Source organism: Hypomesus nipponensis, chromosome 1 (assembly GCF_054491055.1).
Source record: "Hypomesus nipponensis isolate SF chromosome 1, ASM5449105v1, whole genome shotgun sequence".
Classification (NCBI taxonomy): domain Eukaryota; kingdom Metazoa; phylum Chordata; class Actinopteri; order Osmeriformes; family Osmeridae; genus Hypomesus; species Hypomesus nipponensis.
Window position 1 is genome coordinate 10,939,268 of NC_140361.1, and position 24,628 is coordinate 10,963,895.

General features: G+C 48.7%; 1 protein-coding gene across 11 annotated transcripts in view; it reads right to left on the reverse strand.

The window, feature by feature from the left end:
* The window catches only part of diaph2 (diaphanous-related formin 2), a 319,038-nt gene that overhangs the window by 20,543 nt on the left and 273,867 nt on the right, over positions 1-24,628 (reverse strand). For 7 of the 11 annotated variants that reach the window (XM_084690922.1, XM_084690925.1, XM_084690924.1 and 4 more), the window contains 2 exons: positions 18,068-18,160; positions 16,542-16,592 (listed from right to left, as the gene is read on the reverse strand). In XM_084690922.1, the coding sequence (XP_084547048.1) occupies positions 16,542-16,592; positions 18,068-18,160 (144 nt within the window). Of the gene's footprint in view, positions 1-15,727; positions 15,744-16,523; positions 16,593-18,067; positions 18,161-24,628 lie in introns of all 11 variants that reach the window. The other 4 variants (XM_084690926.1, XM_084690927.1, XM_084690930.1 and 1 more) reach the window with 3 other exon arrangements.

Genomic DNA, 24,628 nt, shown 5'->3' on the forward strand with positions numbered 1-24,628 from the left:
TACCACTATACAAGCGGAGGACTGGAGGACATAAAGGATGGAGCATGCAGTAAATTGCTGCCAAGGAAACAAACTGTGTGTATGGAAACAGCTCCTAGCCTCCTAAAGGACTGAGGGGTTAACACACAAGAAACATGATACTGCTAGAACATGAAGACTTGACGACGGCTGATCAGAATTCAGTTGGGAATAGGAGCCAGGGGTGGAAAGAGAAGACTCCCACGCACCCTCTCCTACGCCACAGCAACACCTCATAGACGGAGGCTTCAACATCTTCCCTTGGAGTTGTCCTCCTCCCTCCCCTCTATTCTTAGTGTAGCTGTACAACTGCTCCACTTTGCAGCAAGTTCAACAGGAAGCCTTGTCAGTTGGGATCCCATCAGGCAGTGGAGGTAGTTTCCTTGGTGCAGACATGAAGGAACACGGCAACAATAAAACAACGCACCACGCCAGTTGACCCTGTGCATGGGCAAAAAAGGGTTTCATCGTTGAGGAAACAATGGTGTGTCGAAAGTCAAGGAAAGAACACAGTGATTTGTAGATGGATGGAAACGTTTAACCGCTGTAAAGAAATAAAAGCTCCTTAAAGCCCCTGACCTTGAGGATACAAAGCACCCACCATACACACAGACGTGCTACGCTACAGGCTCGGGGTCAGGCCTATCTGCAACGGGTTCCTGTATGTCAGTTAAGCCTGTGAGATCATGATGCAGTATAATAGCACAGCCTTTTAGGCTTGGCTTCAAGAGTCTCTTTACTCCATCAGGACCATCATCATGTTTGTCTGAGAGTGCACACCCGCACTTAGCTCTGAGACGCTACTGCTGCTCTATCTGGGGCATTGGTGTTTATTTGATGAGCTTTGCTGTTAATAAGCAAGACTGTCCCCTGTCTAATAAAATGGTCATATTCTGACTTCAGATAATAGATGTTGCCATTCTAAGCCAATAATAGTGTCTATAATGAAATCAGCGGACCAGAAAAGAGGCGCTCTTTCATTTCCTCTGGTGGGCCGTGTGTTTTGTACATCCCATTATTCATGTGGTCCAGGCTGCTGATAACCACCACATTTGCATCTGAATCCAGAATGCTTTATAACCTTCCCCTAAACACGTCCCACATGCAAATGACTTGACCTAAAATAGAAGAGGTGCAGGATTCAATTATGCAGGACAAACTTGGAAGCTTCCTCTGCTACAGGAAGTAGCTGGACCGGTGCTACGGTGCATCATGGGAGGTCAATGTGCTTTGAGTATGTTGGCTTGTCTCCCAGTTGTCTGGGAGCAGGTAAGGTAGATATATACATTTTACTCTATAGGTATTAGGTTTAGACAAGGATACTGGGTTTATTTAACTTCAAAAACAACCTCTCACAGTAAACTTCATTCTGACCTGCTACTCTTCATGGCTGGTAAGGACAGTCTACTTGAATCAAAGGGATACGAAGAAAAAAGAACTGTATTCAAACAGTGGATAAATTCATGCCTACCTTTCGCAACACGTTTGACTTGATGTACCCAGCCTTTCTACTGTGTTTGTAGATCTCGGCAACAAGTCAGAAGTCTTCCGTGTAATATTTGTGATCAATCATGGCTGCACAGAAAGATTGTGCTGACTCAAAATAATAAAAAAAGATGCTATCCAGAGAAAGGCAGCCTTTTGAAGAATGAACTGCGTGGAAAATGTGTAGCTTTGCCAGGTGGGCTATATGCAGTACAGCATATGGGGTGTAGACAGGGTGATAGAGTATGCCATCATATAATCTTCTTACATCCAAGACAAGGCTGAAATGTAATCTTCAACGTCGCTAACCGGAGAGCACAGAGGACGAGTCGGTATGAGGGGCCTGTTTCACAGCTTACTCATGAACAAACATACAGGAAATCCTTCTCAACTATAGGTGCACACCCACACACACACACACCTTGAACCTCCCACACCCCCCTTACTGACACACTGCCGAAAGCCAGGGGGTTGTTGTGTACTCACAGTCTAAAACCTGGCCATTAAGTGAGCTGGTACTGCAGACTTGAACTGCATCGTCAATGATGGATGGGAGTGAGAGAGCCAGAGGTGGGTCTGGTCAGCAGTCCCAGGCTCTGGGGTGGACCACAGTACCAGGCACACTGCTACATCCAGTCCCAGGCTCTGGGGTGGACCACAGTACCAGGCACACTGCTACATCCAGTCCCAGGCTCTGGGGTGGACCACAGTACCAGGCACACTGCTACATCCAGTCCCAGGCTCTGGGGTGGACCACAGTACCAGGCACACTGCTACATCCAGTCCCAGGCTCTGGGGTGGACCACAGTACCAGGCACACTGCTACATCCAGTCCCAGGCTCTGGGGTGGACCACAGTACCAGGCACACTGCTACATCCAGTCCCAGGCTCTGGGGTGGACCACAGTACCAGGCACACTGCTACATACAGCCAGTGCTGCTCACAGTCACAGAAACCCATTCAATTTGAGACAAGGACATATGTGGGCTGACTAAAATGGCCATACGAGGATTGAAAAGTGGATCCTCCTTCAGGGCTGGACATGTTATTGGTCAGTGGTGCTTTAGCAAAAAGGAGCCCACCTCCTGTACAACTCACGGAGACTCTCTCTCTCTCTCTTGCTTGCTTTCTCTCTCCTTGACCTTTCTGCATCACCTGACACACACAGTTCTCTCCATCCCCTCTCTCGTCTCACTCCTTCCATTTTCTTTCCCGCCCTCTCCCTCTCTCCTGCCCCGAGGCACTCTGGCATTCTGCTCACGACAAGAAAAAGAATCTGCGGCACATCTCGACAGTGTGGTGAACAGGCTACTACTTGACCAGAAACCCCTCAGTTTACATGTTCACAGTGGAGAGGAGTGGCCATGGCTCGAGTGGGCTAACACAGCCCACCGTGTCTGTACCTCTGCAAGAGAGACTCTGACAGGAACACATGGGGGCCCGTATGGAAGCAAACACTATGGCGTCTGTTGGACCACTGCACCGCCACGCCACACCACGCCACGCCAGCCAACCATGGGGAACACGTGTCTGAATTATGGAGAAGGGAACTTAATTATGGATGTAGAAAAGGCCGGGTCTCAGACAGTTACCTGAAACACACAGCAGGCTCGGTGGTTCCAGACCCAGTGTTACGCCTCGACACCTAGCAGGCTGGAGAGGCGGCCTCATTAGGCAGGCTGCAGGGCTCCCTGTCCTTGTTGTGAGGGAATCTAGGTTAGAGCACCAGGGCTTCTTTGTATGTAAACCATGGAGTCGGTCTGATTGGTTCGTCTGGGATTTGATGAGAAAAACGACACTTGCGACGACAAGAGCCGCGCCTAATGATAAAAGTAATGAAAGGCCGCTCACCCTTGTGGCAAGATGTAAAATTGGCAGCTGAGATAGACATTAAACATGAAACTCTAAGGAGAAAATGGTTTTGATGTTGATTTCTGTCAGTGCTTACCTGTAGATGGGGAAAAACACCAGGGTTTTTTACACTTTACTTGCGGTCAAACCCAAACACTTGATAGGCAGCTTTCTACCCCCTCCCATGTAAAAAAAAGATTCCCCACTCTCTCCTCTCCCAGTAAAAGTAATATTTGTTATCCGCTTGACTTATATGGAATGGACTTTCTGCATTTATCTGGACCAATGATTCCATTTCCCTCTCCAAGAAGGCGGCAACACAGTCTGCACCTGCACTTCCAAAGAATCGTAATGCACTGTCAAGCACACACAAAAACCTACCCGCCAGAAAGGGTGAGGTCTGACAAGGGGAGGGGGTATAGGAGGTATTTGGGGTGGGATGGGGGTGGAGGGTATTTGCCGATGAAGAATGAAGGGGTGTGGGGGGGGGGGGGGGGGAGGGGGGGCGTGTTATTGGGACCGGGGCCGTAACTAAAGAGGGGAGTGCCCGTTCCTGCCTGGGAAACAATTACGGCCTATGGGAAGGCGAGAGGGTAAGGATGCCAGCCATAGTTTGGGGTGGGGTTGGGAGGGATGAGGGGGCCCAGGGCACAGTCGTGCACAGTCCCCACATCTTTGTGCACCAGTCAGGATTGATGATAGGCGTCTCTATGGAGCATGGGCAGCTGTAATAAAGAGGTCATGTGCTCTGTTTTAATAGAGTCACTCCCAGTGCACAAAACACCGGTCCCAGTATGCACTCTCCATCCACCCACCCACCCATCCATCCATCCATCCATCCATCCATCAAGCCTCTCACCAGTCCAACCACTACCTGCTCTTCCACCATATCTCACCACACAAACACAGATACCTGTCTGAAGGACTGGACTGGGATAAACAACTATTTATTGAACTTGCACATATTGTTCTAGCCAGACTATTTTACTACGTGAAAACTTTTCTCAACAGATTGCTCTGGTCTCTTCAGCCCACAACACAGAACACTGCACAAGAACTTGTTTTGAAAACCAAAACCATTGTTTGCCATTATTTTTGCAATATTTACAATATTGTTGCCAAACAATGGAGAATATCTATATGAGAGCTTCTCCAGGACATTCTGTTCCTTAGTCCTGCTTTATCGCCTTCAGAGCTCAGCTAGTTGCAGCGGTCTACCAGATCCTTGTATTTGTTGTAATGTGCCCCTCCCCTGGAAAGCACTCTCAAGCTGCTGATATGCCCAAGTTTGAAAAATGGTCTGGGGGAGGAAAGTTCAGCCTCTGATATTGTCCTGCCCAGCAGAGGCTCAGGGGGGATGGGCTAATCCCAGGCCAAGGCTTGCCTGTCCAGGGTCCTGGCACACACTGCCCTGGGACATCCACTGGGCCCATTCACCAAACTCCTAAAACATTCAAAGGCTTCCCTCTAAAGGGCCAAACTTTTGTTCATTCACAAAGGGCTGACCAGAGGTACTCCCATAGATGGGAGCCGGTTCAAAATCAGATTATTTCCAGTGAAATCCTCTTTTCTCCACCTGCCAGTTAACTATGTCCTTGCCATTGTCCCCAGTCTTGAATGGACCCCCATTCTCAACTGATGGGGAGGGAATGTGTAATGCTGCATGTATTGCTACATTTATTCCTAAGCAAAGAAAAGAAGCATTTTTTCCTCTTCCTCTCTCTCCCCTATATTTTTCTTTGAAGAAAAATCTGGGCCACATGCCCCAGAGGAACGCAAAGTGCTTTAATTCATTCCCACCTTTTCTCTCTTGCTGCCATCTCTGAGGCCTCTTTTCATGCCCAGAAGTGATTTGTTCAGGCTGGACCATCAAAGCAATTATTGTAGCGGTCTGCTTTCCTATTATGAGGGAAGATGACTGACAACATTGAGATGGTTTGGGGTAGAGGGCACTTGGCTTCAATTTATTAGATCCAATATCTTCTTTTTAATTGGCATACACGCAAATAGCGATACATAAATAAACTAGGTACTATTTTATTTATACATGAACACATTTCACATTTAAGTCTCAGTTTTCAAAGCTAAGCTTTTTCCAATGGCTCTCTCACCTTACCGGCAGTGTGATTGAGTGTCATACTTAAATGGGCCAGGTGGGAGAAGGCCCAGCACGTTGTAACAGAATACAGAGGGGCACAGGATTGGCAGAGATGTGTAGTAATTAATGTAATGGACATGAGAGAGAGAGACGGAGCTTTGGCCTAATGACAACATCTTATATTACAGCCCAAATGCACAGGGCTGTGCAAGCCAGCACAGTTTAAGTGGCAGTGTTGAGGCCATTACCGGCTGTAAGAATATGGTGCACCACAAAAGGGGAAAGTCCATAAATGGATAAGGCTGGAGGGGAGGGCACCGCATGGCGCCAGCCATGGGACCTGGAGTGATTATTCTGCTGGGAGGGACAGAGGATTACTGAGCTGGACAGAGAAAAGACATGAGGGAGGCATGTAGAAGACGTTGGAATAAGGTAGAGAGAGAGAGACAGAGAGAGGGAGAGATGGAGGGAGAAAAGGAGAAATACTGTTGATGCTCTTTACTGAGACGTACATGAGACACATTAAACCAAACTACAGAGAGGAGGGAGGAATGCAGCAGAGAAAGAGAGAAACGGAGAGATACAGTAGACAGAAGGAAAAGCATAGAGAAAGAAAGAGAGAGGCCTATTGAACTACCCTGCCCTATAAAATTTTTCTGGATTTATATGCAGTGTCCATCTTGCCTCTTACCAACAGATCTCGTAAAGAGACTGTTACATCAGCTCTATTGACTCTTATAAAAGTTTGACCATAGACATAAGAAAATCTATCCTCACACAGCAGCCTCCCAAGATGGTCAACACACTGGTGAAGACACCAACACACAAACAGAAATCACTGGCGCTTAAAGTGGAGTTTTACAACCAATGCCATTAATGATTTTTACAATATTTTATGCTAATTAAAAAGTAAGCTTGCATTGTCCCATATACAAATGCACAGTAATAAATCTACCAAAAGGCTTGAGCTTTAATTAACCGAATGAAACTGTCGTCCATGTTTTCTTTCAAGATGTGCAGATTTCCTGTGTGACTCGTGTGTGGACATACAGCTCATGCCATACCCGAGACAGCCAGTGGAGGACAGGCTTACACACACACACACACACACATCCCCCATCTCTTTTACAAACCCACACAACATTTCACACACACACACACACACACACTGTTTCTGTCTTTTACAAATCCACACAAACACACACACGGCCTCCTGGTCCATTGCAGTTGGCCTGGGGGCAACAGTGCCCTAACCCGGCTGAGGAAGCTCATATGGAGGGAGAGAGACACTGTCCCCTCTACTTGAGGTAATGCAGTGTGCAGCCTCATCCTTTACTTAGAGCTGCCCTCGGGGCTTTGGGGTTACTTAGCCAACTCCACTGGCCTCCCATTGATCGAGCCAGTCTTATCCAAGCCCCAGTGCCCAGCCATGGCATTCTCTCCTTCCAGCCCATCTGACTAACGCACACACCGGATGTTAGTGGATGATCACCGAGCACCCACTTCTCACTCACACACACATGCACACACACAAATCTCACATACACACACACTTACAAATCACTAACTTCCAACCACCAAATATCAAACTCTCTTTCCCCCTAATCGGCTACATGTGGAGGCAGGAGTCGTTGTGTTGTGGTGCACCGTCTATTTTTAAACCCTGATGTTCCTCATCTCATGGAAGGGAGCAACATTGTAATTTATGGAATTCATGAATACCAAGAGCTGCTCTGTTTTCTTCTTGTTTATATTCCAGCTCAGCACAGTGAAATGTTCTAATGATTTCAAATAAAGTTGCTAACCCAGCTGGATAGGGTTCTTGACTCTACATTGTCTGAGTGCCAATCAACCCCCTGGTGGAGAGACCTGGGAGGAGACAGGATGGAGCTGGTGGAGAGACCTGAGAGGAGACAGGATGGAGCTGGTGGAGAGACCTGAGAGGAGACAGGATGGAGCTGGCTCTGGGATCCGGGTGTCAACCGCTCAGCGCGGTTCACGGCCGCCCCCTTTGCCAAGCCTCGTCGCCGCACACACCACGACATGAGCCACTCCATTCAACCCCGGATCTCTTGTCCTCTCACTCCACCCAGCTGGCGGTTCCCCTAGCTGGGGCCTGTTTCCATTTTGACAGTCTCCTCCATGACGTCAATCTCTTCTGGGACCAAACATGGGCCTGTCTGAATATTGACTCTGTGAGGGAGATGAGGCAGGCTGTTGTTAGCATGTGGGTGACAACCCTGCTCTGTGGGTGGCTCGTGTTTGTATGCTGATCAGAGAGATGTGGGAAAGGTTGTTTAGCTCGACCCTCAGACCGATGGGTGAGAAGCATAATTTCCTCCGGCCAGACCTTTGCTAGTGATATTGGCTTTGAAGGCTAACGACCTCAAATTGTACACTGGTGGGTAATTAAGCAGAGCTGCTCCCCGGTAGCTAGAACAACAAATATGCCATTGTGTAAATAAACACCAATTAGGGTTACATGACTTCCCAACTAATTGCATCATCGTTCCTCGTCATACAAAGTCAAAGACAAAATGTAAAAAAAAAAAAAAAAAAAAAAAAAAAAAAAGCTACAATCAGACAGCAATTAAAGTTATCCTAACAGACAGAAATATTTCAGTGACTGTGATAACCTACCTCCGATCAGAATTAAAGGCTAAAACGTTTCATGTATGAAGGAGCGCAACATTTTGTAGCCTACTTGTGTTGACAGCTTGTATGGTAGCGTGTGAGTGTGTGTGTGTGAATGCGTACTTTGAAAAAGCTCTGTACAATTACCTAGGCCTGGCAGAGATCTCACGCTGCTCAAATCCCCCAGAAACCAACCAGCTATAAGTCAAAAGAAAGGAGAGGGGGGGAGAGAGACTAGGGGGATTAGTACTAAGTAACTAAATGGGCCATATCGCTTTTCCATTACCAGAAAGGAATAGGTATTTGGACTGCTGGAATCTAAATGAAAAGGTAAAATGCTCCTCCTCCTTCTTCAAAGCTGTCGTTCAACAGAGTGCAAATGTTGCACGCTCTTGGACCCTCCCGCCACCTCTGATTTTTTCCTTCTCTACAGGCAAATGGAAATTTGCCGTTGCATCCTCGAACCCCATCAATAAATAAACTTGACGCAAATAAACAGATAAATAAATAAATGTGAGAGGCTTGGCAAATGGGCATCCGTCAGCATTAGTGACATAGCCATGTCAGGCACAATCACGCCTGACTGGAGGAGGAGTGCCTGAGCGAGGCAGCGCAGGAAGATTCCTGCTGATTACACACACTATTCCCTTCAGACAGAGGAGAGCACAGGAGATGGAGGGAGGGAGGGACAGACAGGGATAAAGGGAGTGATGCAGATAATGTTGTAATACATAAAGGGATGAGGTTCTCTCCCTCTCTTCCTTTCTATTTTCCTCTTGATCAGGGTTTTCATCTTAGTATCTTGTCTACTTTCCCCTAGAATAACCCTGCTCTCCTGCAGCAGTAATGTACTCTTCTGATCTATATGGTTGATGATGCTGTCAGGCCTCTGAAAGCCACGAGTCTGACAAGACTCACAACTGCCTCCCTGCTCTGACACACACACACACAAAAGCTGCTAGGTGTGCAGTGACACACACAGATGCTACCATATTTCCAAAGACTAATTTGTCTGTAAATATGTTTATAAATATTGAATCCATCTAGACAACGTTGCTATGGGAGTCGCTGGTTGCTGGTTTAGAAAAATAACAAACCGATCGCTCCACCAGGGGTGCTATAGGGCTCAGTCAAAGGGCTCTATCACGAAACTTGTCTCTTATCATGAAACATTTTTTTTATAAAAAGAATATCTCTATGAAAAAAAAAATATTAAGAGTTCAAAACCTGACTGGGCTAAGAATACTGTTACAGAACGCTGTTATCAGATGTGCCTGTGTGATGGGAGCCACCTCTCCTGGGTGCCAGGGGCCCCTCCGCCACAGGGAGCGGCCCTGCACTGTGTTCTTACTGTCAGGGGTTATTATGCCTTTCACTTCCCTGCTCTACGGGCCCACATGCTCTGGCTAATTACATACAATTAGTAACCATATTGAAGCTCATGATTTCAAAAACAACAGTCAAATGATAGGCTTTGTAATCAATATGAGAGTATACATTTCTATTGTACATATGAAAGGGTTATGGTATGGCTTCCATAGCATATAAACTAGCCGTTTATATTACAGTTTCACATCTCTTTTTATTGTGGTGTTTTTTTTCCAAGAAGCAAACAAAGAGAAGATACAAAACTAGGTTTCAGCTCTGAAAGCTTAGTCAGGTTACCTGAATTTAGCAACACAAACATTGTTAGTTCTCTACTGGCACCTCTGAAAAGGTGTGATATCTGTTCATTAGCACCACCGAATATGTAAATTACCTCATCTGTTTGAAAGCTTGTTCTGTAAATATCACAATTATAGAACATGAGTTATCCAAAACTTTTATAGCTTTCAGAGACATGCACTGTGTCTGAAATTCTTCCCTGTCATTCTCATTTAAAGTTTTAAGAGTAAACCCATTCACCATTAATTGCTCATTAACACATAATATAGAATGTATTTAATACAGAAGATAGAAATAGCTTTCAATTGAAACAGTGTCCTTGTGTCTTTCACTTTCTCTCTCTTCCTCTCTGTCTCTCCATCCCCCCTTTTTTCTCTATCTCCCCCTCACTTTATTTACCTCGATCTCTCTCAGTAGGAATTAGCTCTATCCGTCACAGTCGACCTGCCATCCTGTCTCTCCGTCTCCATACCTCCTTATTACACACAGCCAGACTGCTAAATGGGAAACTGAAATATTAATTCAGAGTGGCGCCGCTGGAAGATCATGGATACTGGCCAACACTCCAACCCAATCACGGGACTGGCCACCATCTGTCTGAGCCAATGGGCACCTCTCATTTTGAGAAGGAAAAAAAACAACAACAACAAAACAATGAGGGTATGACAGCAGAGAGAACATTACATTCAGCTTTGGCCTCTCATTGTCATGGAGCATTACTGCATCCTATTCCAGCAGCATTTATTTAGTCTAGTGGCGGTCATTATTAGAGCCTTTATTCCGTATCTAATAGGCGATGAAAAAGCTTTAATTCATCTGGGGCAACTTTCCCATTCTTCAGAGCTAAGTATGATAGCTGGGGAGATTCCATTGGAATATTATGAGGCCAATTTTTCAGCCGGGGGAAAGCTAGTTCGTCGCTACGCCTCTTCTCCATCACCAGCTATTCCCTTTGCTTTTAACGTAACACAGAGTTATAGGTCTATTAGGAATTCATCACGCAATGAGCCAAATCAATCCTATTGTGTGAATGTGCCGGGGGTAAAAATAAGATAAAACCTTCAATTACGTGGGCCACAGAAGAATATTTGCCCTCAGAGATTGATCCAGTATTGACAATTTGCACTTAAGGTGACCTTTCATATCTGCCCACATACTGTAGTTGAAGACCAGTACTACGCTTGGCGAGAGAGTAGAAAAATGAGTGAGTTATTTCATCAAAGCTTGAGACGAAAAAAGACAAGTTCAATGTGTCTGGGGTGTTCTTCAGAGAGAGAGAGAGAGAGAGAGAGAGAGAGAGAGACAGAGAGAGAGAGAGAGAGAGAGATGGAGGGAGTGGGAGAGAGAGAGAGAGAGGGAGAGGGAGGGAGTGGGAGAGAGAGAGAGAGAGAGAGAGAGAGAGAGAGAGAGAGAGAGAGAGAGAGGGAGGGAGGGAGGGAGGGAGGGAGTGGGAGAGAGAGAGGGAGAGAGAGAGAGAGAGGGAGGGAGGGAGGGAGGGAGGGAGGGAGGGAGTGGGAGAGAGAGAGGGAGAGGGAGGGAGTGGGAGAGAGAGAGAGAGAGAGAGAGAGAGAGAGAGAGAGAGAGAGAGAGAGAGAGAGAGAGAGAGAGAGAGAGAGAGAGAGAGAGAGAGAGAGAGAGAGAGAGAGAGAGAGAGAGAGAGAGAGAGAGAGAGAGAGAGGGAGGGAGTGGGAGAGAGAGAGAGAGAGAGAGAGAGGGAGGGAGGGAGGGAGTGGGAGAGAGAGAGAGAGATCAATATTTTGGCAGGTGGCAAGTAGCCTGCGATTGAATGTGTGTGCATGCGTGTGATGTGCACATACATGTATATGGCCCTGGTTTTGGGTGAGCACAAACACAGTGAGAGGAGAGAGGGAAGTGGGCAACAAGCAGGCTCTCGGCCTGGCACCCTTTCACTCAGACACTGAAAGGGTAAAGGGCTCCTGTTACGAACAAAGCGAGGTGAGCTGGGGGTCTGGCTCCACAGCAGGGGCTGGGTACGAGACCCCAAAGCGTGGTACTCAGAGGGGCGGTATTGAGGTGTGATTTACACCGAAAATGGAGCCCATGTCACACTTGACTTGTTTTACTCCCTCTCCCTCCCTCTCCCTCTCTCTCTCTCCCTCTCTCTCTCCCCTCTCTCTCTCTCTCTCTCTCTCTCTCTCTCTCTCACTCTCTCTCTCTCTCTGGGCTGTACGGGCCAAGTCAAACAGCAGATGAGTTGCGCAGACAGGGCAGACATAAACCCTCATCTGTATTTCCATGATGGTTTTTCAGTTGGTCTTGATGAATGACTTGCTGCAGACACAGGTCCTTGGGGTCTCAGGGAGGAACAATGGAAGTGAAGCACACATGCCCTTGGACATCAAAAACCGCAGCCTGTTGGCCCCTGATCCTTCAGTCTTCTCCTCTATACGCCTCTCTTCCTATGGCTGTTGATGAATATCCTTATCTATCAGGAGCAGGTGATAGGTTTCAAGCCGCCTTCTCCACAGAGCACTGCTCTTCCCCTCTCATTGGTATCTGCAATCTACTAAGCCATCCGAGCCATAGCCTAGCACGCTTGCCTCAGGGTCCCACGGCCCAAAGCAAATCACGTTAGCTCCACTTCCTTTAGGAGGGCCCCTGGGGTCGCCCCGAATGAATAACATCTATCAACACCCTGAAGTGGCTGGGTGGGTGTCTGAGAGGCGGGGGCTGTAGCCGTCAACTGAGAGCTGCTCCAGAGCAGCACTCCTATCTGACGATGATGAGCGTGTGTGTCTGACAGAGAAAGAGGAGAGTAAGAGTGGAAACAGGAAGCCAGACAGAGAGAGAGAGAGAGAACAAGTCTGCGTGTGAGCGAGAAAGAGAGAAAAGGAGCAGAAGAGAGATGTGCAAGAAAGAACTTGCAGAGTGAATACGCAAATTGATTGCAGGGGGAATCGTGATCACTATCGCATGTAGGTGATGTAATGACAACGATTAATTAAAGCAACAAATGTGTTTCTCTTTAGATATCACACCGGATGAAGACTAAGCTCCCTGGACATACATGGAATGGCCAATATGTGTTCCATATACATAAGACAGAGGTAATACACCAAGGGTTGAGAGATAATTAACAACACTATGTGAGCTATACTAAAAGATGGATGAAAAAAAAAATCCTTTATCTATGTCCGGGTTTCTCCTCCCTTTCTCATTTGCTTCATTGCACATTCATCCTCTTTCTGCCTTTAAAATTGCATGAGTGAAAATAGGTAATTTAATCTTCATTAAACATAGAGGGGCCCCACTCTCTCCCCTGACTGGGTGAATTAAGGGCTAGACCTGGAGAGATTAGACAGTTGGGCTGAAACCCCATAACCCTGACAAGCGTTATATCACTGCATCTCTGTTTTTTAATGGAGGTAAGAAGATCCTTCTCCGGTCAATGTCAAAGAGGCCCTTATGGAAGGGGGGGGGGGGGGTGCCAGGACGGCGAGACGCAGACTTTTGATGGAGAGACCAGTGAAGGTGATACCGGAGGATGGGTCGAACGGTGGGGGGATGGGTTAGGGATCGTAACGACTTTGGAAAAGGCAGTAAATAAATACGATTGGCTCCATCCGCCTTTTGAAAAATCTGATTGATGGGCCTTTTGGGGATGGCCGCTACGGAGGAGCTACTGAGTCTGTGGCTTTCATCACAGACTGGAAATCGATACTCGGGGATGTAGGAGAAGATCCCTGTTCGCTACCCACCAATCTCCTGCCAACCTCCCAGGGTATTCGCCCACATAATGGGCTGGTGTCAGGGGGAGGGGGCAAACCTACACACTGTTATGTACCCTCCTTCGCGGAAACCTCAGAGCTCAAGCACTTCTCTGCTGCGGAGACAACAGAGCTCCTGTTTATCTCATAAACAGGCGGCAACAGGCTCCCATGGGTGGATCCAAATTTCAGACCTCCATTGTCTGGTTGTACGGGAGCAGAACACTGTCTCCGAACCCGTATCAATCCATCCAGTCTGTTTACGAATCAGGACTGGCTGTTGTAATTGCATCACGCATGGCTATGGCCTCCTGGGTTATGTTAAAATCTATACAGAGTGGAGACGCGGAGATGTGGAAATGCAGCAGGATTGGTTGTAATTGTGATTGGCGCCACACAGTAATGTTGCTCCCGGCTCCGGAGGAAGTGGGACGGAGGACAGTTTAACCCCGAGCGGGGGATGAGGAATGATGCCCACCACCCTCTCTCGCTTCACGATGAACTCCTCCAACGCAACAAAGAGGTTTCAGAGTATTTGAGATGCACTCCGGTACGTGACGCTTGTTTGACGATGACAGGAGGGTTAATCAAGCTCTACAGTGTGAGATTACAACCGACGTGACGAGTCGTGTGTAAACAGATTGAATGGAGTCTGTGCTATTATTGCAACTCCACCAGGGAGCTTAGTGCTGATATCTTGTCGGTCGTAGGGTGACAAACAAAGAACAAGGGAGTGAGAGACAGCAAGAGTGAGAGAGAAAGACAGAGGGAGAGGGACAAAAACGACACGAGCACAGGAACATTCTCGCCGTCAATGTGACCTAGAAATAACTTTGTCGTCCCCCCCCCCCACCCCCCAAATATGACACTCAAGTTCCTGCAATTTTCCCCTTTGCTTGCAAAACAGCAGCAGCCCTCCTTGGAAGCCAGCTTATCAGCGACTTCACCGCGCCATTATCACCAAACCATCCGTCAGCGGGGGGGGGGATTTAATTGTTTCTTTTCACAGAGTAAAGTTTTGATGTTCTTAGAAGAGTGCCTAAAGATTTGCACTTTAGCCCTTTTTTCAAGATGAGACACATTTCCCAGACACTGTGGAGTACACCAGGCCCGTCGAGCCAGCATCCCATTTGCAACACAATCCCTGAAGCTGGGGTGTCAAGAGGATTTACCCAACACTCCATACAGCACCTCTTGTCATCTCGTCACCTCGCAGAGAACAGCCTTGGCTCTCTCTCAAGCCGCAACCACTGCACATCGCTCCGTCTCAACAATAAACCAGCACACACACACACACACAAGCCAAACAACGCATTCCACACATGCATAATGCCTCAATTTTAAATGCAGGGTGCAGCAGAGCTGTAGAAATGGCTTGCACTGTAAGGGAAGTATGGTCATGCATTGCGAACAAACACTGGTGGATTCACTGCATTGAGCACATTTAACAGTCTGGTCTGGCATTCCAGATACAAGGCTGCAAAGCAACAGAGAAGTACATTGAGAGAGTAACATTGTCGCCTCGGGGACAGAAAGAAGAAGACACACAAACACACACACACACACATACACAGGTGTTTTTCTCACACTCTAGAGACCTTACCCTGTAACCTTCCTGTGTCTCGCGCCACATGTCAGTCTTTATGTGGGTGAACAGATGGTCACGCTGAGGTGTCTGAAACCATCTTTCAGTTTGTTAAGGAGAATAAGGTGCACTTATATCCTACCATTATATTACATGGTATTGTTTTTTGTAGTTTCAATGTATTGTTGACAATCTAAAATTAGAGGTGTGCAGATTTGGTGCCAAATCCCGGTGCCAGACGTTCTTTGTTCATTCCTTTTCCAGGAACAGACTGAGATTGCATTCTAATGTGAACACAATTGGTACGCTTTATATCGTAATGCGTTCTTAAACAGAGTGGATTAAATACCCCATCAAAAACAGCGTTCCCACCATACTTTGCCATTTCCTTTCCGTTCAAGGCACACACACACACACACACACACACACACACACAGACACAGACACACACACACACACACACAGACAACACTGAGACAGAGAGAAGAGAAAGACAGAGACAAAGACACTCTGTAAAACATACACTCCACCGGGACATGGTCTGGGGAAGCAAGAAGAAATCACATTCTACCACACTCGTTTCAAAGTAGGCCAAGGCAGACAAAGGCAAGAATCCATTAAAGGGATGTATTTTTGGTGCTTTGTGCAACAGTTGACATTTACCAGACGAGTGCCAGGTCTGGAAAGGAGAGTGGGGAGAAACACAAACACACAAAGTGAGTTGGGAGGACTGAGGGCCACTCCTGGGGCCGAGCACTACACTTCCAATACAGGCAACAGAGAACAGGAAGTGACATCATGCTCTGCCTGCATTCTTTAGACATCCAGGAAGTAAAGAGACCATCTAGATATCTACTGGAACTGATCTACACCACAGAAACCAGACTGAGTCACTGAGACGGCGCCGAGGATTTTTATAGCCATTTTTCTCAGTAAGCTAGTTCACTTTATGAGTCAATCTGCTGTATAACTCTATCCCAATTAGCCGTGATCAATATTAAGTTCCTGTTCTGTCTCATGGCCTCTAATCATCAGTGGAGCTTATAGCTCCTGAGTTATACCCAACTATTGGGCACTCAAATTCAAATAAACTGCACTATCAATAAAGATAGCAGAGCTGTCGATAGTGTTTACAACCTCTTGTGAGTGACCGAGACTGATGACAATCCACTTTGTTCAACTAAAGTCATGTTTAAAGGACCATTTCACTAACCCCTATTTACGCCATTTAGACATAAGTCTAATCAATATTGCTTTAACAGACTGGCTAGTTCAAGGGGTGATGGGTGTCTAAATCCTAGGATGTTCTAGAACCTCGACAGTCTACAGGAATGACTCGGTGCAGATCTCTGTAGGTGGTGGACCAGCTCAGGATTAGTCTGTGGAGAGGGAAGCAGGAGTGACAGCCAGGAGGAGGTGGTGGAAGAGGAGGAGGCAGGGTGGGGTTAACTACACACACGTAGCTGAGTTGTGTTACCATGACTAGCACCCGGCCACCGAGAGGCTGGACTGGAGGGGCTTTGATCACCTGCAACATTGATGGAGTGAACAGACCAAAGGTAGAAGGAGGGAGAGGGGAAGAAAGGAGGAAGAGAAGAGAGAGAAATATGTCAGACATGAGTCATCTTAGGAGTTTGGCACCAATTACCCACTCGGAAAGTCTCGGTGTTGGCACAACACCTCAGTGAAAACGACACACGCACACACACACGTACACACACTCAGGGAGGGTAAAGGCAATTGATGTTAAGGTGCTTTTTCTTTATGTCTTCAATGTCTGTCTTAGTGAGCCATGTCAATGCAGCAGAGACTAATGTGTGTGTGTTTTTTCCTTGTCCTCAGTGGCTGGACAGCTGCCATGGCGCTCTGAGCGCAGCCAGCCCGAGGAGTGGGAGTCATACAGTATCTGGAATGACACGTTTTTTTTCCCCCCGACTTTGCTTAATGGACACATCCACCGGGCTCGTCGGACACACACCCTGACATGGGACACAGTGGGCGGTCGAGACGTGGGCGTCCAGAAGGGGAGACGGGGCTGGAACAAATGGGTCCTGCTGCATTCTGTCGCTATGGCTTTCACTGTAGCTGCCATTTCCTAGTGTGACAGTTAGCTAGTTAGCTGCTGGGACACCTCTCTCTCTCTCTCTGTCTCTCTCTCTCTCTCTCTTTCTCTCGCTCTCTCTCTTTCTATCTCTCTGTCTCTCCGTCTGTGTCTCTCTAATGGGTGCACTGTGAGATGCTAGTATGCTGTAAAGGTGCTTGGTAAAACAGCAATAGGTGTCCATTAGATAGACGTGTCCTTCCTCAGGCTCTGTATGGCAACTGTCTCGGGTACAGCTCAGCTAACTGGGTAAGAGACTCACACAGTCGATTCAGAAGAACCTTGTACCTGCAGTGGGTGTGTCACAGAGGGACCGGGAGCCACCACCACTGATGTGGTGACACCTGGGGGGGCGTGTCCCCCCCCCCCCCCCCCCCCACACACACACATGTCAATGTAGCCTGGCACCTACCCAGTGCCCCCCCACTCTCCTGGGCAAAAGACATTCACCAGTGGGCTAACAGTAGGGTTATATTAAGTCGGCTGTCTCTCACATCTAATTTCTGTAGTAAACAATGCTTTGTTGAAGTAGGCAATGAATCTCTAATGAAGTGTGAATGCGGAGGACATGGTTGTCTGTGTATCTGTGTGTGTGGCAACAAAAAGGCGATCCTTCGGTTTACCATGCTGACAGTTGGTAAACAGTTGTAATGGACATACAACGCAACACACATTTGCACACACTGGGGAACAAATGACATGTCACGAGGGCTCCCGGAGACATGCGTCACCTCCCGGTATGTCCGGGGAGACGGTGACAGGGACGGCTGAGGAGAGTGTGTGATGGAATCAGGTTAGGCGCGCGGCCGGCGGACGGTAAAACGCTCGGGCAGCAACACTCTGGCCGGGGCCCAGGTGGGAGGGGCTGTGGGAGGAAGTGACCTCGCTGCGGGGGGTCTTACCGTTGCGGGGCGTTCGTTTTCGCCTGTCCCGGAAGGCTGCTCCGGACTGCAGGGCCTCCATCAAGCTGTCCATCACGCCTGTCTCATCTCCCTCTGCAGGGTGGAGAGAATGAGGTTAGGGAAGGTGCACACACACACACACACACTCCAACGTCAGGGAATACACCACAGATAGGAGGAACACCTGATCGCAGGGAAGTGCACACACTCACGCCAACACTCTCACACACTTCCTCCCGCGCACACAAACTGACGGGGGAGTATTAAACAGTGCATCAGCATTAAGACAACGGCCAGTCACTCGGGCTCCCCCCCGTCTCTGGTGAATTGCTTTGGCATTGTGAGCGCGCGCGCGCGTGAGTGTGCGTGCGTGCGTGTGTTTAAAATGGGAAACTCGGTGCTCTTAGTGCAGAAACACAGGCAGAGGAGTAGGAGGATGAAAGCATTCACTGATGGCCATTGACAGATATTCTTTCTGTGGCTAACGCAGGGGAGCTAAGTGCTCTTTACCAAGATTTACTGTGGAGACGCTCAATACAGGCCCTCTCAATCACTGTTCCATCGATGACACCGGGACCTGCCTCAGAAAATGTCCCCGCAACCAAACTACTGGGTGGATCCACGCCCCACTGGGTTGCCGCAGGGAAGGAGGGAGGGATGGCACATCGTGCACCACGATGCCACACTGAGTCTTATAGCTCGATGGAGAGGGTTCAAAAATAAGCTTTAGTTCTATATCTGGGCCATCTATCTTCAACCCCCTACACTATACTAATGAGTCACTGTGCCCGCTCTTCATCACTGTGGTCCAGAACAGACATTATTTTAAACTGGGATCATTAGGGTGACTTATAGTAGCACGGCCGACTACGCCATCAATCGCTTGCATACATGAGTGAACTGCTCCTCTGTCGTGTTTACCACAGAGGCCTGGCGCACACCCCCTTACCAACCCCCCCAAACTCCCACTTGCCTCTGGTCATGGCAGAAAGAAAGAGCGTTTGGCGTCAGAGACGGCGGTTGCTTTCAGCAGCACTTTCTCAGGAGCGGTGATCAATCTTTTGTTTTTCCCCGGCGCTCAAAAAGAGATGACAGTCGGGCAAATTGAATTTATAAACAGAACAAGTTGACACTGCTACATAATTAATTTGAGGAAATGCCACATATTCTGCTATTACTGAGCAGTCATACCGCCTGTGTTCCTTCTCTTCTCTTCCAGAAACACAACCACCCAGCATTAAATAATTTCAAACAAGAAAAACAAAGAAATATCGCACTAAGAATAGAAACGCATCTTATGCAAATACACCCCAAACAAGCACTTCATTTGCACTTGCGCTAATTTCTCTCCTAAATCTCCGTCTCGTTCCTCTCTCATCCGGAGGCCCTTCCCGAGGGTTACTTTGAAATCAAAGTGTCTGTTCTTTACTGTGTGCTGTGTTTAAAAGCAACCCAGATTACATCAAGCTTAATTAGACCAGCTCTTTCAGAACAAACCAAAGCGAGCCAAGTAGTCCTTATCTAAAATTGCACCACTACACCACTGATGGCACGTGCTAGCAGGTGTTAACCAGGACAAGCATTTTCACCTGGTTCTCCTCTCCAGGACAAGATGGCCGACAGCGAGATAACTGCTAAAGCCTCCAGAACGGTGCCGACTCACAGTTCATTAGCGCCTCGCTCGCCGTATGTAGGCTAACCGGGACGTGTTGTGAGTTTGACAAGAGCGGGGAGAGCCAATGCGCCAGGTAAACATTTATCTGCACCACCTTGGCATCAGAAACTTTTCGACAGCTCCTTCCTCATCCCCACTTCCTTCTTCTTGGAGACATAGACATCACATGGGGCACCTGACACTTTGATCAATTTGTCCTACTTCCCGCTTAACTGTAGCACAATTCATCATCCGTAATGACCAGGGCTGGGGAGCCTGCTAGACTGGGCTGAGGGGGGGAGGTTTCGCAGACACAAAGAAGCAAAATGACTAAAATGGGAAACATGCTCCCTGGTGACCTGCTACCGCTCCATTAACAATGTCCTGTTGGACCCGGGCTCCTCTCCAGCAGACGAGACCTCTGCTCTGGAGGAACAGCTCCAGGATCCCGGGCCCCAGACTCTAGGCCTCTCGCCATCGCAAACTATGCCATGAAGTCCGTGGTCTTAAACACAAGCTTCAAACGTGTTTAGTCGATCAATGACAATGCATTTGGAAGGGGGAAAAAAAAAAAGAATAAACGATGCTGTTATGGATGAGTCGGAAAGGCCTCAGAGCTGTAATCCTCACTGTTATCAGTCAGTGGAAGACAGGCTTGGTGTTCATCCTCACTCCTGTAGTTCCTGTCTTCTCTTTCAGGTGTTAAAACCAAGGGCAAATATTCAACATCTTCTCAATTAGCACCACAGCTAGATTAGCGCTGGGGAATTACAGCGAAGCTAACCTTTACTTCAGGAACTCTGTCTAGAGAGGAAAGATTCGCCGCTCACAGGAAATTGCCTTCCAAATGGGTTAAGATGGGCTAAAACCTCAGACATCGACAAACTCCCCCCAGCGATGTAACACCTTGGCGGGCACCTAAGCAGACAGCCCTGGGGTCCTTTAATGATCTTATTAAGCTACGGGCAGGAACGGAACGAACAGGCATAGGCTTTTACACTTTTTGGATACTTTCTGATAGATGCCAAGAGGAGTTGTGGAGGATTTCCAAAAGGTTTCTCTACCTTCCGGTGAGATCCAGCACAACGTGTCCTGTACCTCTCCCTCCTTCCCTCATCCCTCCCTCCTTCCCTCCATAGTTTCCTCCCTCCTATGAGTGGGTATCAGGTAGCACCTGGGCCCCTCTGGCTCTGCCAAGTGTAACAGTGGACCCTCGGGGCCGGCTCCGGACTCCTCATCTGCTCTGTAACATATTTACCAACTGCACTGTCACATTTTCTAATTAGGGGGATAACAAGAGTGCAGCTCTGCGCCGGATTTACAAAAAAAAAAAAACATCTTCACACATAAGATTAGCTTCAACCAATGAGGCGCCAGGAGAAGTGGAGAGGGTGTAGGGGAGCTTATCTTCCTCAACCCCCGGGAGAGTGGACAAGGAAGAGGAGGAGGAGGAGCGGCAGGAGGAGGAGGGAGGGGGGGGGGGGGGCAAAGTCAAGTGTCACTAGCAGGGACGGAGATAGGAGAGGCAAGGAGGAGGGCTGGATGGAGGCGGTGGAGTGGGCCTGTGTGTCAGCGCTGCATCTGGAGGAGGGGCTCATTGAGAAGGCCTAGTGGAGCGGGGCGAGGAGCGGGGTCATAAAGATCCCTCCGAGACACTCCACTGCCTGAGCCGTGTGACATTTCATTATTCCTCCAACATATGCACGCACCTTGGAGTGAACACACACACGCGCGCACAAGAAACCCACACAGACACGCACGCACGCACAACCAACCTCACACTGAAATGCTGCATATCCTTTCATTGTAATGACTTTGTGTCCTATATTGAATACTGACTCTGGATGGCTAATCCAAACTAACAGGAAAGAGGCGCAAAGTCTGGCATGACCAGTCAAGGGAATTTATACTCCACAGAGCCACACACTTCGCTGCCTCAATTGTGTGTGTGTATGTGTGTGTGTGTGTGTGTGTTTGTGTGAACATGTGTCTGTGTAGCTTTGTGTGTGTGTGTGCTCCAGTCCAGACGGGTTCAGCAGTGCAGTGTGACATGAGCTCATGGCTGCTCAGGGCAAGATCAGCTGGAGGAGAGAGAGGGACCCGGTCAGGGCCTTCTGAAAGTGAATTCATCACACCACAGTCTAAAACCAGTCTCCACAAGCCATTATCAGCGCACTGCTATCAAGATAGGGGACAAAAGAAAAGAGATACTCCTCTGTAGTTACACACCACGCCGCTGTCATCCAGTATCTAAACAACGACACGCGGGTAAAAAGTGAGGGTGAGTGTCACCGAGACTGAGAGAGCAGTGGCTCCCGGTATCTCTTCTCCAAACAGATCTCTAGTTTTCATCTGTATTCGTCACCACTCTCCCCCCTCTTATATACAGAGCCATGGCATTCTATAATTATGCAGCAGTGTCAACACAGCCTGTTCATAAATTCAATTTGCTATCTGTCATCTCCTCTATGTGGGGAAGGTGGGTGCATGTGTGTGGTGGTGGTGGTATGTGGGGGGGGGGGGGGGGAGACATAGCGGATCGATTGAGAACTCAATTCCTGATGGCTTACATGCAGCCACCACTCCTCTCCCGATGAAAGACAAAAACCATCAGCATGCAGGCCGTCTCCTGTCTGGTATGCCAGATAGTTCCCGGGAAAACAACAACCCCAATAGGAAAGGAAATCGTTTTGAAGATGACCTGAAAGTGAACACGTGCCATTTGCGCTTTTGGCAAAGTTGGCAAACGGTCTGCGGGAGAGAGGGGAGAATAGGCACTGTGTTGTGAATGGGAGTCGTCAGGCTTTCAGACTGAAGCTCTTTGTGTCTGGTGTTATTCCAGCAGAACAAACGACATCAAGCCGAGTGTCTGTAATCCTTCTGTGTGAAACAGCTTGACTTGTAACAGGAGACATAATGGCACAGATAATGAGGCTGAGTGTTTTAAGTCATCATTCCAGAGGTGTGGAGTAGACGCGGAGACACCAGATCCTCTCTCCAGCGTCGTAACATCTGCCTGTCACAGCTAACCTGCTAGACATGTGGATAACAAACAGAGGACGTGTGGTGGTGTGGTGAGGATGATCCTCGTCGTGCTGCTCTCTGCGCTAGCCTCTCTGTGACGTCTAATAAGGGCTTGATGAGACGAGGCCGCTCTGAAGGAGTGCTGCTGAGATCTCTCTCCCTGGTGTTTCTTTTCCAGACACTCCCAAGAAGAGAGGGCAGGAAGCAGAGGAGAAAGAAAGAAAAACAAGCCCCTAATCCCCCCCCCCCCCCTCCCCGACACACACACACACTCGGCATTGTTTTTGAACACATTTTAGCCCATCTGTTCCCCCGCAGAAAGTCACCTGTGCAATTAACCCCGTGCATTAGACGTGAACAGAGCCTTGTGTGGAGGGTTACAGGTCGACTCTACGGCCACGTGTACAGCCTCCACCTGTCCCTCCCTCCCTCTCGCCATCTCTCTCCCTCCGTTCCTCCATTGTTTGTTTGGCTCTCCCTGGCAAGGAGACTGGTTTGGCTGCCTGTGCCTCCCTCAGTCCCTGTCGCTCCTGAGGCTCCTGTCTGACCGCCAACCAGACAGTCAGACCGCCAACAGAAGCAGCCAGCCAGCCAGCCAGTCAGTCACCCAGCCAGTCAGAGTGCATTACTGCCACAGAGGGCAGAGGGAACACAGGTGCCCACAGGACAGCAGCCGTGCACCTGTAAGTCGCCCCCACTCTCTCCTAACCTTCTCTGCCCTCTTTCCCCCATACTGTTGTCCCTCTTCTCTCTCAATCACTCTCACTCGCTCCCTCCACTATCCCCTCTCTCTTCCCGGCCAAGTCTGCCACCAGCCCCTGACAGAGACACCAGAGAAACTTTCAGCAGAGAGACCAGCTGGGCCTCTGGTGCTGTTTGTCTAGGTCGGGCTGGAGGGACGAGCAAAAGGAGGGGGCGGGAATGGAAAGGGAGGGGCTAATGAAGAAGATGGATCCGATTGAATATTCTTTTGGACTGCTTTCCTGTAACAGCTTGATGTGCAAACCCTCTCATGTCCTCCATAATTCAATTAGGGCCGCTCCCACATCCCCCGTTCCAAGGGGAATAGGAGTGGATCAGGGCTCTCCCACGTACGCCACACGAGCGTACGGAGCCCAGCGTGGCGCCAAGGACGGCTGGGGAGGGAGCTAGTCAAGGGAGGCGAGAGGGCAGAGGAGTGGTCAGAGAGAAGGGGGGGTGGGGGGTAGATTCGGGTGGAATGGGGTGAAGCGGCGGGGCTCTGCTGCAGATGAGAACTGTGAAGGAGGAGAACTGTGTGCTCAGGCCATGCCCTCTGACCTGGCTGGTCAGGCAGACCCATGGCTAGAGAGATTGTGAGAGATGGAGAGAGATGCAGGTATAGAGAGAGGCAGAGACAGAGAGGGAGGCAGGAACTAAAAGACAGAGAGGGAGACAGAGACAGAGAGGGAGACGGAGAGGGAGACAGAGAGGGAGAGGGAGAAAGAGAGGGAGAGGGAGACAGAGAGGGAGAGGGAGACAGAGAGGGAGAGGGAGACAGAGAGGGAGACAGAGAGGGAGACAGATAGGGAGAGGAAGACAGAGAGGGAGAGGGAGACAGAGAGGGAGACAGAAAGGGAGAGGGAGACAGAGAGGGAGACAGAGAGGGAGAAGGAGACAGAGAGGGAGACAGAGAAGGAGACAGATAGGGAGAGGGAGACAGAGAGGGAGACAGAGAGGGAGACAGAAAGGGAGAGGGAGACAGAGAGGGAGACAGAGAGGGAGACAGAGAGGGAGACAGATAGGGAGAGGGAGACAGAGAGGGAGACAGAAAGGGAGAGGGAGACAGAGAGGGAAACAGAGAGGGAGACAGAGAGGGAGACAGATAGGGAGAGGGAGACAGAGAGGGAGACAGAGAGGGAGAC